The sequence below is a fragment of the Cariama cristata genome, unplaced genomic scaffold (genome assembly GCF_000690535.1).
Source record: "Cariama cristata isolate BGI_N322 unplaced genomic scaffold, ASM69053v1 scaffold2826, whole genome shotgun sequence".
NCBI classification, from domain to species: Eukaryota; Metazoa; Chordata; class Aves; order Cariamiformes; family Cariamidae; genus Cariama; species Cariama cristata.
Genome location: NW_009621346.1, coordinates 28026 through 40960, shown reverse-complemented (window position 1 = coordinate 40960; position 12935 = coordinate 28026). Strand labels below are relative to the sequence as shown.

The 12935-nt window shown below is 40.9% G+C and overlaps 2 protein-coding genes across 2 annotated transcripts in view; one reads left to right on the top strand and one right to left on the bottom strand.

Moving 5' to 3' along the window:
• Positions 1 to 3055, top strand: part of EIF3J (eukaryotic translation initiation factor 3, subunit J) — a 5944-nt gene extending 2889 nt beyond the window's left edge. The window contains exons 5-7 of the mRNA XM_009701913.1: positions 86 to 244; positions 1305 to 1378; positions 2833 to 3055. Of these exons, the coding sequence (XP_009700215.1) occupies positions 86 to 244; positions 1305 to 1378; positions 2833 to 2961 (362 nt within the window). The 3' untranslated portion in view covers positions 2962 to 3055. The remainder of the gene's footprint in view (positions 1 to 85; positions 245 to 1304; positions 1379 to 2832) is intronic.
• A 2780-nt stretch (positions 3056 to 5835) lies between these two features.
• SPG11 (spastic paraplegia 11 (autosomal recessive)) overlaps positions 5836 to 12935 on the bottom strand; it is a 34257-nt gene continuing 27157 nt past the window's right edge. Inside the window, exons 32-39 of the mRNA XM_009701911.1 lie at positions 12164 to 12301; positions 10336 to 10469; positions 9518 to 9625; positions 8707 to 8875; positions 7833 to 7921; positions 7159 to 7314; positions 6430 to 6581; positions 5836 to 6016 (exon numbers count right to left, since the gene is read on the bottom strand). Coding sequence (XP_009700213.1) covers positions 5836 to 6016; positions 6430 to 6581; positions 7159 to 7314; positions 7833 to 7921; positions 8707 to 8875; positions 9518 to 9625; positions 10336 to 10469; positions 12164 to 12301 — 1127 coding nt within the window. The remainder of the gene's footprint in view (positions 6017 to 6429; positions 6582 to 7158; positions 7315 to 7832; positions 7922 to 8706; positions 8876 to 9517; positions 9626 to 10335; positions 10470 to 12163; positions 12302 to 12935) is intronic.

Here is a 12935-nt window from a genome sequence, read left to right as displayed (position 1 = left end):
CCGAGGAGGTTACTCGTTTCCTCTGGTGTCACCTTTTAGGGATCACAGCTAATGTTTTCTGTAATACCTCTGTCTTTCTGTGCAGGTGTAAATAACACTTGTGGAATAGATGCCATGAATCCCTCTTCAAAAGATGACTTTACGGAATTTGGCAAACTACTAAAAGAGAAAATTACACAGTATGAAAAATCATTACATTATGCCAGTTTTTTGGAAGCATTAGTTCGAGACGTATGTATTTCATGTAAGTTAAGTTAAGCAAAAGACATCCAAGAATACACTGCTACCAAAATTGTACTGGAGTTGAAGTCAAAAACATGCTGTTATAGTAAACGTTAAATCACAATTGATCTGTGTAGTTTGTACTAAATGAAGAACTACTCTGTTCCACTGACTAGTATCTAATTCCGTTCCAACAAACTTTATTACAAATTGCGTGCTTGTGCAAGAGTGACTTTTTCTGCATGTCAGTTAAAGGCAGTCACTTTAAAAAGTGAGAATTTTTATGCCGATCTAAATCTTGCATGTTTCTCTTCAAGCCATTTCTAAAATAATAATAAAAAAAAAATTCTCTGGGCCAGGTAACTTGAGTAGCTCATTTGGAAGGAAACTATTACAACATTGAGTTCATGTCATTCTGGGACTGCAAAAATAAATTGTTCTGGAATTCAACACGTAACTAGACAGAGATAAAACCAACTTTAAACTGATTTTTTACCATTGCTCTGGTAGGCTGAAATACTTGGTGAGCTCACTGCTTGCGGTCTTTTCCTGACCGTACACATGCTGTCCTTCAGGGAAGCGGTAACTTGATAGGATTGAGTGCTGTGTGAATAGAGCGATCGCTGGCAGACTGGAGCTGGTAACTTACGTGCCCGATGGATTCCAGATCTGAAGTGAAGGACTCGCAACCTCTTGGACGGTTTATTGTTAATAATAATGATCTACGGCTAATCCACTGCTCCTTTTGATAGGTTTTACTGTGTTTTGGTGTATCCTTATTTTACTGTTCAGAGGCCTCCTTATTAAGACTTTTGTGTTCACCAACTCTTAATCTGCAAAGTTTTACCTTCTACAACGTTCAAGCTGCTTCCCAGGGACCATCTGAAGTAGTAATTGTGACTATAAGGACCAGAATTGCCCAGTCTGTGTTCTGCTGATTTAAGTCAAGTAATTGCCCGGACTTATTACTAATGCTTATTTCTAGTTTTTAGAGAATGTTGATGTTCGATTATTTAACTGCCTTCTAAGAACAATACTGACAAGGAATCTTTTTCTTTTTCTCCCCCTCGCCCCTGATGTAGTGGAAATTGACGATTTGAAAAAGATCACAAATACTTTGACAGTACTATGCAGTGAAAAACAAAAACAAGAAAAGGTAAGAAAGACTTGTGTGTGTTTCTGCAGCAACGACAATACCCGTGCAAGGGGCTAATCTGGAAAATGGCAATAGGTTTAACACCGACTTGAACTGCTGCTTTTGTTATCGGTGGTAGTGGGAGATTAAATGATAACCTTGGATACTGGTTTAGCGTTCAGTCCTCTTCACTGTGTGAGGTAATCAGGAGTTGATTGAATCTAGAGATCACAGGCAAAACCTTGATTAATTTACATAAATGTTCCCTACCTGCTAACCTTGCTCCATTTTATGCTGTTTTGGAGTCAAAGTGGCTTACACAGATATCCTCAAGCCGGCCTCGTTTAGAGTTAAGTGTCAGTGTAATACCAGTCTATGGAAGTCACTTAAATTTTTGCCAGAGTTTGGGACTTAGAATAGCAGATAACTGGGATTTTTACGCTGTCATGCAAACTAAAGGAGCAGTAAGAGCATAGGCAAGGAAGAGGGTAAGTTTTAAAAGGCGATGTAATAGCTTAACTGATGCACAACTTAACATTGTGTTTTATAGCATACATCTATGTTAGAACTCCAGGTGGGTTGGAGCTCAGTGATAATTGAATCATTAGCTAGCAACAAAATCAAGCAGGAAGTATGACTACTAGTGCAGTTCTTTTGGTATGTTTTAAATGGAATTGGAGGATTGTTAGGAAACAAATGGCAGAGCGTTGTCAATGTGAGTAGTAACTTGTAAATGTAAAATGGGAAACCTCTTGGCCAGAAACCGTTCCAGCAGTGGGTGTTCTTTGGTGCCAGTTCCAACTCCCCGGGCATGAGTGAAGCACCTCAATGCAACACAAACTTTCGGTCCAGTGTTCAGGCATCAAGTCTGGAGTTGGCAAATGTGATAAACTGTGCGTTTAATGTGAACAGCACTTTGGAGAGAAGCCTGTGACTTCCTGAACCAAACAAGTTTAAAAAGAAAAATACGTGTACTTCCTATTTTTATACTCTTCTCTCCTGGCTTTTCATGTAAATTAGTTTGGTCAACCACTAAAAGCTACAAGTCCAGTGAGGAAGAGCTTTATTTACCATGAAATGCGCTGTCAAGTTTGTTTAGGACTTCCATTTTTTTTGCAAGGAAGATATTCAGCCACTATGGTACTAAAAGCCACATTAAATTCCCCAAAACCAAACACTAGACTCTGCATTTACTTAGCTATTCTACTTGTTTAGAGTCTGGGTAAAATAGGATGAAAGACAGGACATGGGCAGGTACATGACGGAGGGAGCCGTGTGACACTTGCAGGTGTCATCGCTTGGCTGTGCGTAGGTGGCACGGTGGGAGGAAACGCGGGGTACAAACCATTGGCAAGAGTGCGTTCACCGCGAGGTGTGCGACTGGTCGCACCCCACGCCGTGTGGCATTACTTCACTTACAGTAATGACAAATTACTGTGAATTTTAAAGTAAACATGCTCTTCCTATTTAAGCAGAATAAAGCCAAAAAGAAGAAAAAAGGCGTTGTGCCTGGTGGTGGTTTAAAGGCTACTATGAAAGATGACCTGGCTGATTACGGAGGATACGATGGAGAATACGTACAAGACTTTGAAGACTTCATGTGACATTTATCTCCCTTTCTGTTGTCTTTCTGTTGCCCATAATCCCTTAAACATGTAGCACAACTTTTCTTCCTTTAAATTCTGCCAAATGCTACAATCAAAATTGCAGTATCTCTGTGCTGGGGGTTTAACTCTTGTCGGGCCTGTGCTAAAGCACTGGGCTTCCTCTTCTGTGGTCGGGGGTTAGAATGAAGACATTTAAAAGTTATGGTAATTGCAGGTAAAAAAAAAAAAAAAAGAAACACAAAATTCTGATAACGGTAACTGTTGCTATTTGATTTTATAGTAACAGCCACTACATTGGACAGGAATTTCAACACGGCAAAGTATTATTACCCGCACAGTTCAGTGACACGGCCTTAACTGTACCTCCTTGAATGACTTGTTTGATGAACAAAAGCAGTTTGCAGCAAGGGCATGGTGTGCACTTAGTATTACAATTGCTTTGTCTTAAGTTAGAGCTTGAGGTTTTCAGTATATTGTGAAGGGGAACTGCTAACTTCAGAGTGAGGATACTGCACCTGGGAACGCATCAGTTGGGACACCCACTGCATCAAAGCTTGACATCGAAACAACGCTTTGTGGGTCAGAACAAGGAAAGAGTTGCTTATTTGGAAAAAAAAAGACTTGGGTCTTGAGTATGAAGTTTAGTTTCCATTCATCTAAATTTCTACTAATGCAGCTGTATGGGTTGGGTATTCTTTAACAGTTAATTACCTGGTTTAAGTGTAAAAAAAAAAAAAAAAAGAAAAAAAAAAAGAAAAACCAAAACAAGACTTTCTTTTGGTCTCTCATGGGTTGTGGTAAATCTTTCACGACTCAGCCATTTTCTTTCATTTAAAAAAAAAAACTTGCTTAGCAAACTGCAACAGTTACTACAGTTGGGCAAATTGTTATGTTAACAATTATGACATCTGCAATGTTTTATAAAGCAACTAATTTAATAAAAATCACTATTGAGGACTTCACTACGGCTGTCTTTGGACCAGTTCTTTTAGTATCTTACAGTAAAAATACTTGCAAGTGGTAGAGTTGCCGAACGGAGGTGTGCTGGGTGTGTGGCGCTGGGTCTTGTCTTTGCTCTGGTGTTAAGAGGGGCAAGATTCCCTTCTTGTAAAATAGCTGTTTCTTGTGGGAAGCCCCTTACAGATGCTGACGGTAAACACAATCCAAGCATTTCCCTTCATCTTCCTCTGTTGCTGGAACTGCTCAGCTCGGTGGCTTGTACTTACCTTGGGAATAGTTTAGGGTGGCCCTTATCAGTGCACTGTTGTTTTATTACATGGGCCCCCTGCCGTTACCACAGGCATTCCCGCCTTTACAACTCGCGGTTTACTCGGGTGTTTGGTCCCAACATGGCTGGGATACATCTCTGCTTCCACCAGGCAGACGTTCTTCCAGATCCTTCCCATTGTTAGTGGTACCCCAATTTTTAAAGGATGAGGCACGGCCTTCTCAGAAGCATAGCTTGAGGTTCTCCTTTCGTGCCGGGAACGTTCCAAGCTAAAAGCTACCTAGCTGTTATCCTCAGAAGCATAGCTTGAGGTTCTCCTTTCATGCCAGGAACGTTCAAGCTAAAAGCTACCTAGCTGTTATTTAACTTAGACTAAGCACAGCCAACTCGGACTAATTTGGTTTTATGCGACTGTCTAGAACTGGAAGTTTAAATGGTGTTCTGCTCAGGCACAACCCTCCCTACGTAAAATGTTTTATTTATCAAAGAGGCTGTGACTTGTGCTACCTGTCCTTGTGTACAACTTCTAGCGCTGCCCTTGCAGGCTGTGCAAGTATTTGTCATACGCAGCGGTTGCTAGCATGAAAACGTTCAGCAACCAAATGGACACTGGAAGCTACAAATCCAAGTTAGCATCTCTCTGCTAATTAACTGGGTTGCTATGGCAATTGTATTTTTCCTAGGATAATGTTTGGCGGTAGTACGCTATCATTGCTTAATGTTACTCAAAAGCTGTCTGTATGCTACAGTCAGTTGTCAGCCCTGCCCACCCCCCTGTTTTGGACAGGGGGCAACGTCTTTGGATTAGCTGGAAGCTCTGCTGGCTGTGTTTATTTTGGCGGGGATACAGAATCCAAGCTGAAATGGTTTCTGCCTGAAGCAGTGTCCAAGTCTTATCCCCCTCCCTGGTTAAATCAGACCCAATTTTGTAAACTTGCCAACACAGCCAAGTGGCAGAGCACTCCGGTTGCTAGCTCCTGCCAGGGCATCCATACCAACTGTTGGCCCAGCAGGATGGTCTAAGGAGTTAAAATGTAATAACTGTAAGAATACATCTGCACGTCATTACTTCCTTTACACCAAGACAGTAGCAAATTAAGTATATGCTGTTCAGGGTTGTACAAGATTTTCGCTTTATCACGAAGCTAGAAAACAAAACCAGTCTGATCAGACTGCAATCAAAGAGGGGCTTATCCTAGCGTGTATCTGAAACTTCCCAAGGAATTTACTAACTCTCCTGCTTATTCCACTGTCAAAGTACAGGATATCCTGCACGTTCTCTTCCAGCCTTTTGTTGGTTTCGATACAATTCCCGTGGTGACCCATCACCCACACCCCGGACTTACAGGACTGCTGGATCTCTGGTTCACCATCAGCTGTGCCGGTCTGTATTTGCTGGTTAGTCAGGTATTTTGTAAACAGTAAGATTTATTATACAAAACACAATTTCAGGTTAACACAGTCAGGGCATTTTAAATGCTTAAATTTAAACCACCATCAATTTTCTGAAGTAACTTTCACATAGCAGCATATCATTGTAAGCAGGTAATAAAAATCTCTGTTACAGAATTGGTACTAACCATGCAAGAAGCTGTGGCACTGGTGCTTGTCAGAGCCAGTCTCTGCTTCGGGGCGGCTGGAGTCTAGGTTGATAACATATCATTAAGGCAGCAGCCAGTCTGTGCATCCTTCAGAAGCGTATTTACCACATCGTAGAACTTGTTATCGTACGCCAACCTGTAGTATGTGTAGATATCCTCACAGTAAGTGAGCAGTTTCTTCAGGTTTTTCAGCGCAGCATCAGTAGGTGGGTGGTGTTTAACTCTGAAAATAATTGGTACATACAATTGAAATAGAAAGGCTTCACAGGCAGCAGTTATAAGACTACCTTGCTATAGACCTGTAAGAGCTACATGTCTTAAAAAGTGGTTGTGTGCAATATGTACATTTGATTCTCTTGTTTGTTTATTTTGCTCTGATTCCTTTTAAAAAAGATTTGATCTGACCAGCCCTAAGGCACCCCATTTATCCAGCTCAATAACAATGGTAGATCTGGTGTGTGGTAGATCCACAATATGCTTAAGAAACTAAACCTAGATCTCAGGTCCCTATATACTACACTTTATCATGTAAAAGGTTTTAACAGTACCAAGACTTGCATGCTATTAAGCATGCAGTTGCTCCTCTAAAGTAGCCTGTGGAAAGGAAAGTTCCAATTTGACCACAGAATGACTTACTTCTTAGCAATCTCCTCAAATATGCCAGGCTTCAGTGGTCTTTGTTGTTTAAATTCTTCTAAGTAAGTGAAGTCTCCCCTGGTGATCACTTGTTGATACAGAACTTCAGCCCAATCTGGAACAAACTCATAAGCCTCAGCCACAATAGCGGCCTGCAGGGAGAACAGATGCTGGAATTACTGAGCAGGAAAGAGGTTCTTCTTGCACAGAAACATTCCTATACTTAGAATACTTAAAATATTCTAGGGCTTCTGTTTGGCCCATCTCTTAATGCTTTTCTTGAGAGCAGCTGTATTACAGAGAAATACAAGGGTAACAAATTATTGCAAATAATATTCCTTAACCCCTAAACAAGATGTCAGAGGGGGGTGGTTTGTTCTCTTTAAAAAGCCCTTCTCTTTCTTATTTCCAAATTTCCAAAATGATGGATGCCAACGTAGATTAGATATCAGAGCTCTAGTGGAGATGCACAGCAGCATGAGAGCCGCTGGATAACCGAGGTCCCGGCTGTACAACGGTGGCGAGGACTGCTAAAAGCATCGGTCTGCACCAGGACTGTGCTTGCGTTTCCAAGCTTGGTCCCATCTGCAGCAATATCATGGATAATACTCACGGGACTTGGTGGCCACGTGGAAGAGCTGAATATTATGCAGGAGCAAGTGCTCAAGGTACCTGCTGTTTAAAACAATCATTTTCAGAAAAAATAGGAGATGAGGAAGCCACGCTTACCTGATAGAACCTAGGCAAGGACATGATGGAGTCCATCAGGTTCTGCCTGTTCAGGTTGATCAGCATAGTGCTCTGGCCAGTGTTGAGAAAATGCAGCTGGAGCGTTATCAGCTTTGTTAGCCGACTGCAGCGCAAGGACTGGCGGACACAGGAGTCCTGTGTAATAAATCAGAGACAAATGCAAGCTTCTGAAGCATGTTTCTAGAGGAAAGTAAATATTCCCGAGAGCAACAATGAGTTCAGAGTTGTCTAGTTTTCACTTTTAGATCACTGCAGTTTTATCACTGATCATGTTCCATTCATTTTAAATGATGCTTCACTCACCACAAATAGTACTTTCATCATAATCATGCCAGTTTTTAAACACTCTTTATATTGTTCTATTCTTGCTAGTTAAGCTCATGGTCACTCCTCTAAAACTGGAGAACCTAATTGTAACCCTAGCTGTTAAAGCCTGAACAGTGAACAGCGTGCTGCTCTCGGACACACCAGCGTTCCTGAGACTGCAGGGATACTGCTGAGCTGACAGACCAGGAGATCCCTTCGCTCCTTTTCTACTGGGACAGGATTCTGCACACTCTCCCTACACCAGCTTTCTTTGCTCTCCCAGTTCAGCTCACTCCTCATTTGCCCCCAGTGCTGCACAGAAGTCATATAATTCCAACTCGTTTTACCTTAGAATAACTTTCTGCTGCGTCAATAAAGAGAGTCAGAGCTTTCATCAGCAGTTTCTTTAAATTTGCAACATCCTGAAGAGACTCCTCTGAAATGGGGAGAAAAAAAGAATAACCGATTATTTATAAAGATGACAAAGGAAGTTACAAAAATACCTCCTGGTACCCAGTCTGTCCCTAGTGGTGTTTCAGCAAGCAACAAAAGACAAAAAAAAAATTTTGTCATAAAAAAGTGCAAAGAAACAGCAATGCCTGTTCAGTTAATGGACCAAAGCTATTGCTGGAATCTTGTCAAGTGATCAAAGAACTGAAAAGAAATCCAAATCATACATTTGTGGTAGATCCAAGCACTGACTATTACCAGATAAATTCAGAAAATTATTTGGCATAGTTTCTGTTTTAGTTGCTATTACAGTACTGGCTAACGGCTCCACAATGAGATCTCTGCATGCTCCCCAGCATTCTCCCAGCTGTACAGAACTCACTAAGTTCAGACGTTGACAAGTTATCTTGCACAACATAAAACCCCCAACACTTCATCTATACACTCTGTATGAAAAACCACTGTGTCACATCCTGTTAAAGTGAGGAAAACATGCATGTGTCCTTACCTCCTCCCATGCATGGCACCACAGGAACATCACGTTACGTTAAGAGCCAAAAATCTCAGCTCTTTGAAAAACACCAGAGCAGCCAGATAAACTGTTAAGTACAAGAATACCCCAAGCCTGGCAAATGGGACCCTCCTTCCAGACAGTGGAAGTTTAATGGATGTCACCAGGACAACACAGGCAATCAAAACTACATGTACCCATCATGTCTTCCTTCTTAAACAAACTTGCTTGTATTTCTTGCTTTTGCAGTTTCCACTCACCCCACGGCTGAGATTCAATGAGCTTAAGCTGTATGCAAGCGGCAGCCTCATGATTCTCTCCAATTTCTCGACACATACTGAAGCAAAGGGCTATCATGTTGTGCTTTTCACTGTCCCCTGGGCGACAACGCTTGATGTAATCCAGCAGAGCTGTCTTCAATGTCCCGCTCTGGTCAGATGAAGGAATATCAGATTAAGATTTGAAAAGCTTTTAATTCACATTTTGGTACATACAAGCAAATCTGTTCTGGTACAATTTTCCAAAAGGGATCATTGCACTCTTTGAGGCTTCTCCATACCATTTTAAAACATAATGGCAGTATTATACTTGGGTTTAACTACATTATGTCAAGTAAGAAAATCCAGCAACCATGAATTTATTTATTTACAGACAAATGTCAAAACTGGCATTTGTTTACTACTTTATTTATGTTACAAGAAAGCTGCAAATATTTATGATTTTTAAAAACCCATGAAACTTTAACTGGAAGTAAAGTTTTGTGTGTAAAAAGTTTTGTGTGTTTTGTGTGTTTGGAAGTAAAGCAGGACTTGAAAACTCTTAAGTGATATTCCCAAGCTTGAAGTTTCAATGCTGCTCTCATTGCAGCACAGAACTAATTAGAAAAAACTGGTTAAACTAAAACCAAAATAAACCCCAGAATTAATTTATTGCTACAAAACTTGACTAACACTTCCTACACTCCAGTACTTAAAATCTCCAGATAATTCCACTTTGCCGTGTAAATATCAGCTTCTGATGTAGCCACACAGTTCTCTGAAACTTTTCTCCCCTTTATTCCCCTCCACCTACTGGGTCTAATTTCTTTCTCATGAGCACTTCAAAGTAGTGTTTCTCGTGCAGCAGTTCAAATATGTAGGTCATTTCATTGTATCTGCCAATTCCCGTGAGAAGACGAACCTGTGGAAATAACAGTGTAAATACGAAGCTCAAAGTAAGGCAGAGAAATCCTCTCTCTCAAAGCCGTCAGTGCCGTGGCAGGGAGAAGGCTGCACAAGGCCGGAGCGCTGCGCTACCTGACAGAACTGCACGGCACAACGAGCTGCGTTAGGCAGCCAGATGTTCCCTTAGAGCCGCGGAGGTTTTCTTTTTAAACGAACCTACTGCATCTTTTTTACTGTGAGGTGAAAGGACATAATTTTACCAAACAGAAATATGCAGCGAACCTTTTAGCAACGACGTCGTTACACTGGGCATTTCTCAGCCTCCAGGAGTCCTTTCGAGGCACAACTTAGAGATGCATGACAGCCCCGTCATACAAATCATCACATTTCACCAGTAGTTGAATTACTTTGACATTCCCATTCTGATTTACTACACTGTTGCCACCTCACCATTCCAACTATCTCCACCTCTATTTTTCCAGAGAAGTCTTCCAAGACCTTCTGTGACATAAAAATCATCACCTGTGCATGTCCAACCAAACACCTGCTTTTAGCTTCTAGGGCCAGGCAGGACAAGACCAGGCAACCAGAGGGGAAAGACCGTACGCCATTCCACCACCCAGCTACTCCCCCTGCGCTGCTCACGAACAAAGTTATTTGCTCATGGGTACATGGAACCCCTCACGCAGCGCCTGGATAAACACATATGGCATCGAAGACACGTACCACAAGTCCGTACTCTTCATTAGGTGCCAAATGTTCATCTGTGAGAAGCCGTGCTGCTTGGAGGACTCTAGTGATTCCTTCCATGTGGCAAGTCAAACTAAAGCAATTATGGGCCAAAATCAGCAATTCTGTAACTGAAGAACAGAAGAACTCGGGTATTTAGGTTAATAAGCTGAGGAAGTTAATTATTATGCCTCTCTCCAGAAGCAATGCCATCTCTGCAGAGCATACACAACCTTTCCAGTTACGAACAGCAGAACTGGATTAGAAAGTTGAGCTATTATGGTTCTGTCCTATGCAATTTTAAGAAGTAGCAGTTTCTGTAACAGCATGCATTCAGTCTGGCTTCTCAATCTGTGGGAAAGTCTGAGTTTTTTGGATCATTTTCCGGAACGTTATTTTTATTCCACACACAAAACTTCCAACCTCCTCCACCAAAAGCTGATTGACAAACGTATAGTATTACATCAGCACTCCACTATTACCAGTCAGCTCTGCATTTGAAAAAGGAAGGTCCCAAGTTTTGCATCTGGATTTGAAAAATCATTCATAAATTCCTTACACTAAACAAATGAGTTAAAACAGCACATCTTAGCATATTCCGTTTTCTGTGGAAGGCCTGATCTAACACTGTGCAGCAATCATGACACAGTGGAGTCCCAGACCTTACTCTCAGCACCATGCAATTCACTTCAGAAAAGCAGTCGTATTCTATGACCCAGTACACCACATATTTAAAAATGCAGATTTTTAAAAGGACACAGTTAATGCCATAAACCTGTACAACATATTTGGAAACAAACCAATTATACCTCTACTTGTAAAGAGATACTCTAGCAGAGACTCCATTCAAAGAGAGGTAGAGTCCTCCAGCACAATTTGGTAATTCCCAACATTGTTTCCTCAGAGTCTTCTCCTTGCTTTAGTCAGCCACACATGGAAATACTAATATTCACCCTTAAATTACTTAACCAGACAAAATAAGGGGTAAGTTAAGATCTGACGAGAGGACAAATGTGTTAGGAACATAAAGATTAAATGGAACATGATATTTTTAATTACTTACTTTCTCACAAAGGTTCTCCAAACTTCCAGTATTATAGCTGCATTCTAATGGAACAGTTTCAACATTAACTTCAGCCACGCTTTTGCTTCTAGAAGATGCTCTTTCCTCACCACTCTGGACAAACTAGCATTGGAAGTTCTGCCCATGTTAATACTCATGAGACAACTCACACTAAAATCTTACCCTCATTCGTTTTCCTCAGAGATGAACTGCCCGTAATAAATCTTTTTTAAAAACAGTCTAAATTAGCAGTTTGCCGCTGCTGGTTAGCAGTGGCAAAACGGTACCGAAGTACCTTCGCATTGTTTTATACACTTAATGACATCTCCATAGTATATAAAGCTGCAAAGTGTAAAATGGACCTTAGTAATAAAAGATCTAGAAAGTAAGTTTAACAAATGGATAAAGAAAGCAATTTCTAATTGTGACTAATACGATGTGATTAATATGAAGAAAGTCACAATACCCTCCTGTAACATGTAACTACAAAAGTTCAGGTAACTCACTGACTGAATTTCTCAGCTGCTGGCACAAAAAAAACAACCCTGTATTTTGTTTGGAAAGTAAACTGATGCAACACTTAAGCAACACGCTTATTTACTGAGCATATACTCAGATCCATTAACTTAATATCAAATTTGAGATCAGTAATCGATGCTTCCATCAGCATTGCTTTTATTCTTTATGATGTGATTTTAAACCAAGTAACTCCAGGTTTAGTAACGCACTAGTTACAATAAGTATTATTTGCCATGTACTTACTGCATGACAGTTCCCCACGTGGTACAGAGGAAACTTTATCCAGCAACTTCATGCCAACCAGTGTATGATCCTGGCACAGCTTAGCAAGCTGTAGGAATGCCTTACTCTCAGCTGCAGGGTTCAAAACCTGTTTCTGTCCTGTGTCAACAGAGAGAGAGAGTTATGTCATAAATGCTAATTGTTTAGGAGACATTAGCTAGTAGCTAATAGAAAAAAAAAAAAAACAAACAAATCAATATAACTTCATCCAGACTGAGCGAGGCCTTGGAACTACAATTCTAAAGACACTTTTGATCTTACTGCTTAAATTCCAGAATCAGATACTACTTCTTTGCCAGTTCAATCCAATGAAATCCTACTGAACAACCGTATTGCTGCTGTAATTACACCTGTAATTTCACAAATCAAGTAGGCTCCTGCTGCTGAAAAAAAGAACATTTTCTTACACAATTCCAACCCATCCCTTGCAATGACTCTGATTCATACTCTTCCATGAACCACCAGTTCAATTCATGAACTCAACAGAAAACTCTTCTCTTCTGGATTTGTTTTCTGCTGGATTAGTAAGTTGACTCTTCTGGAGTTGCACCAAATCATCGGAGCTAACCAAGTGAACTAAGGGGAGCAGCAAGAGTGAGAGGCAGCAGAGTGGAAGACAGTAGGAGCAGAGGAGAGCACACCCGGACTCACAAATCTCCATCTGATGGCTCATTGTTTCTCATGGAACTTTGTTGTTAATGCTGTGGCAAAGTAGAAGTGACTCAAACAGAAA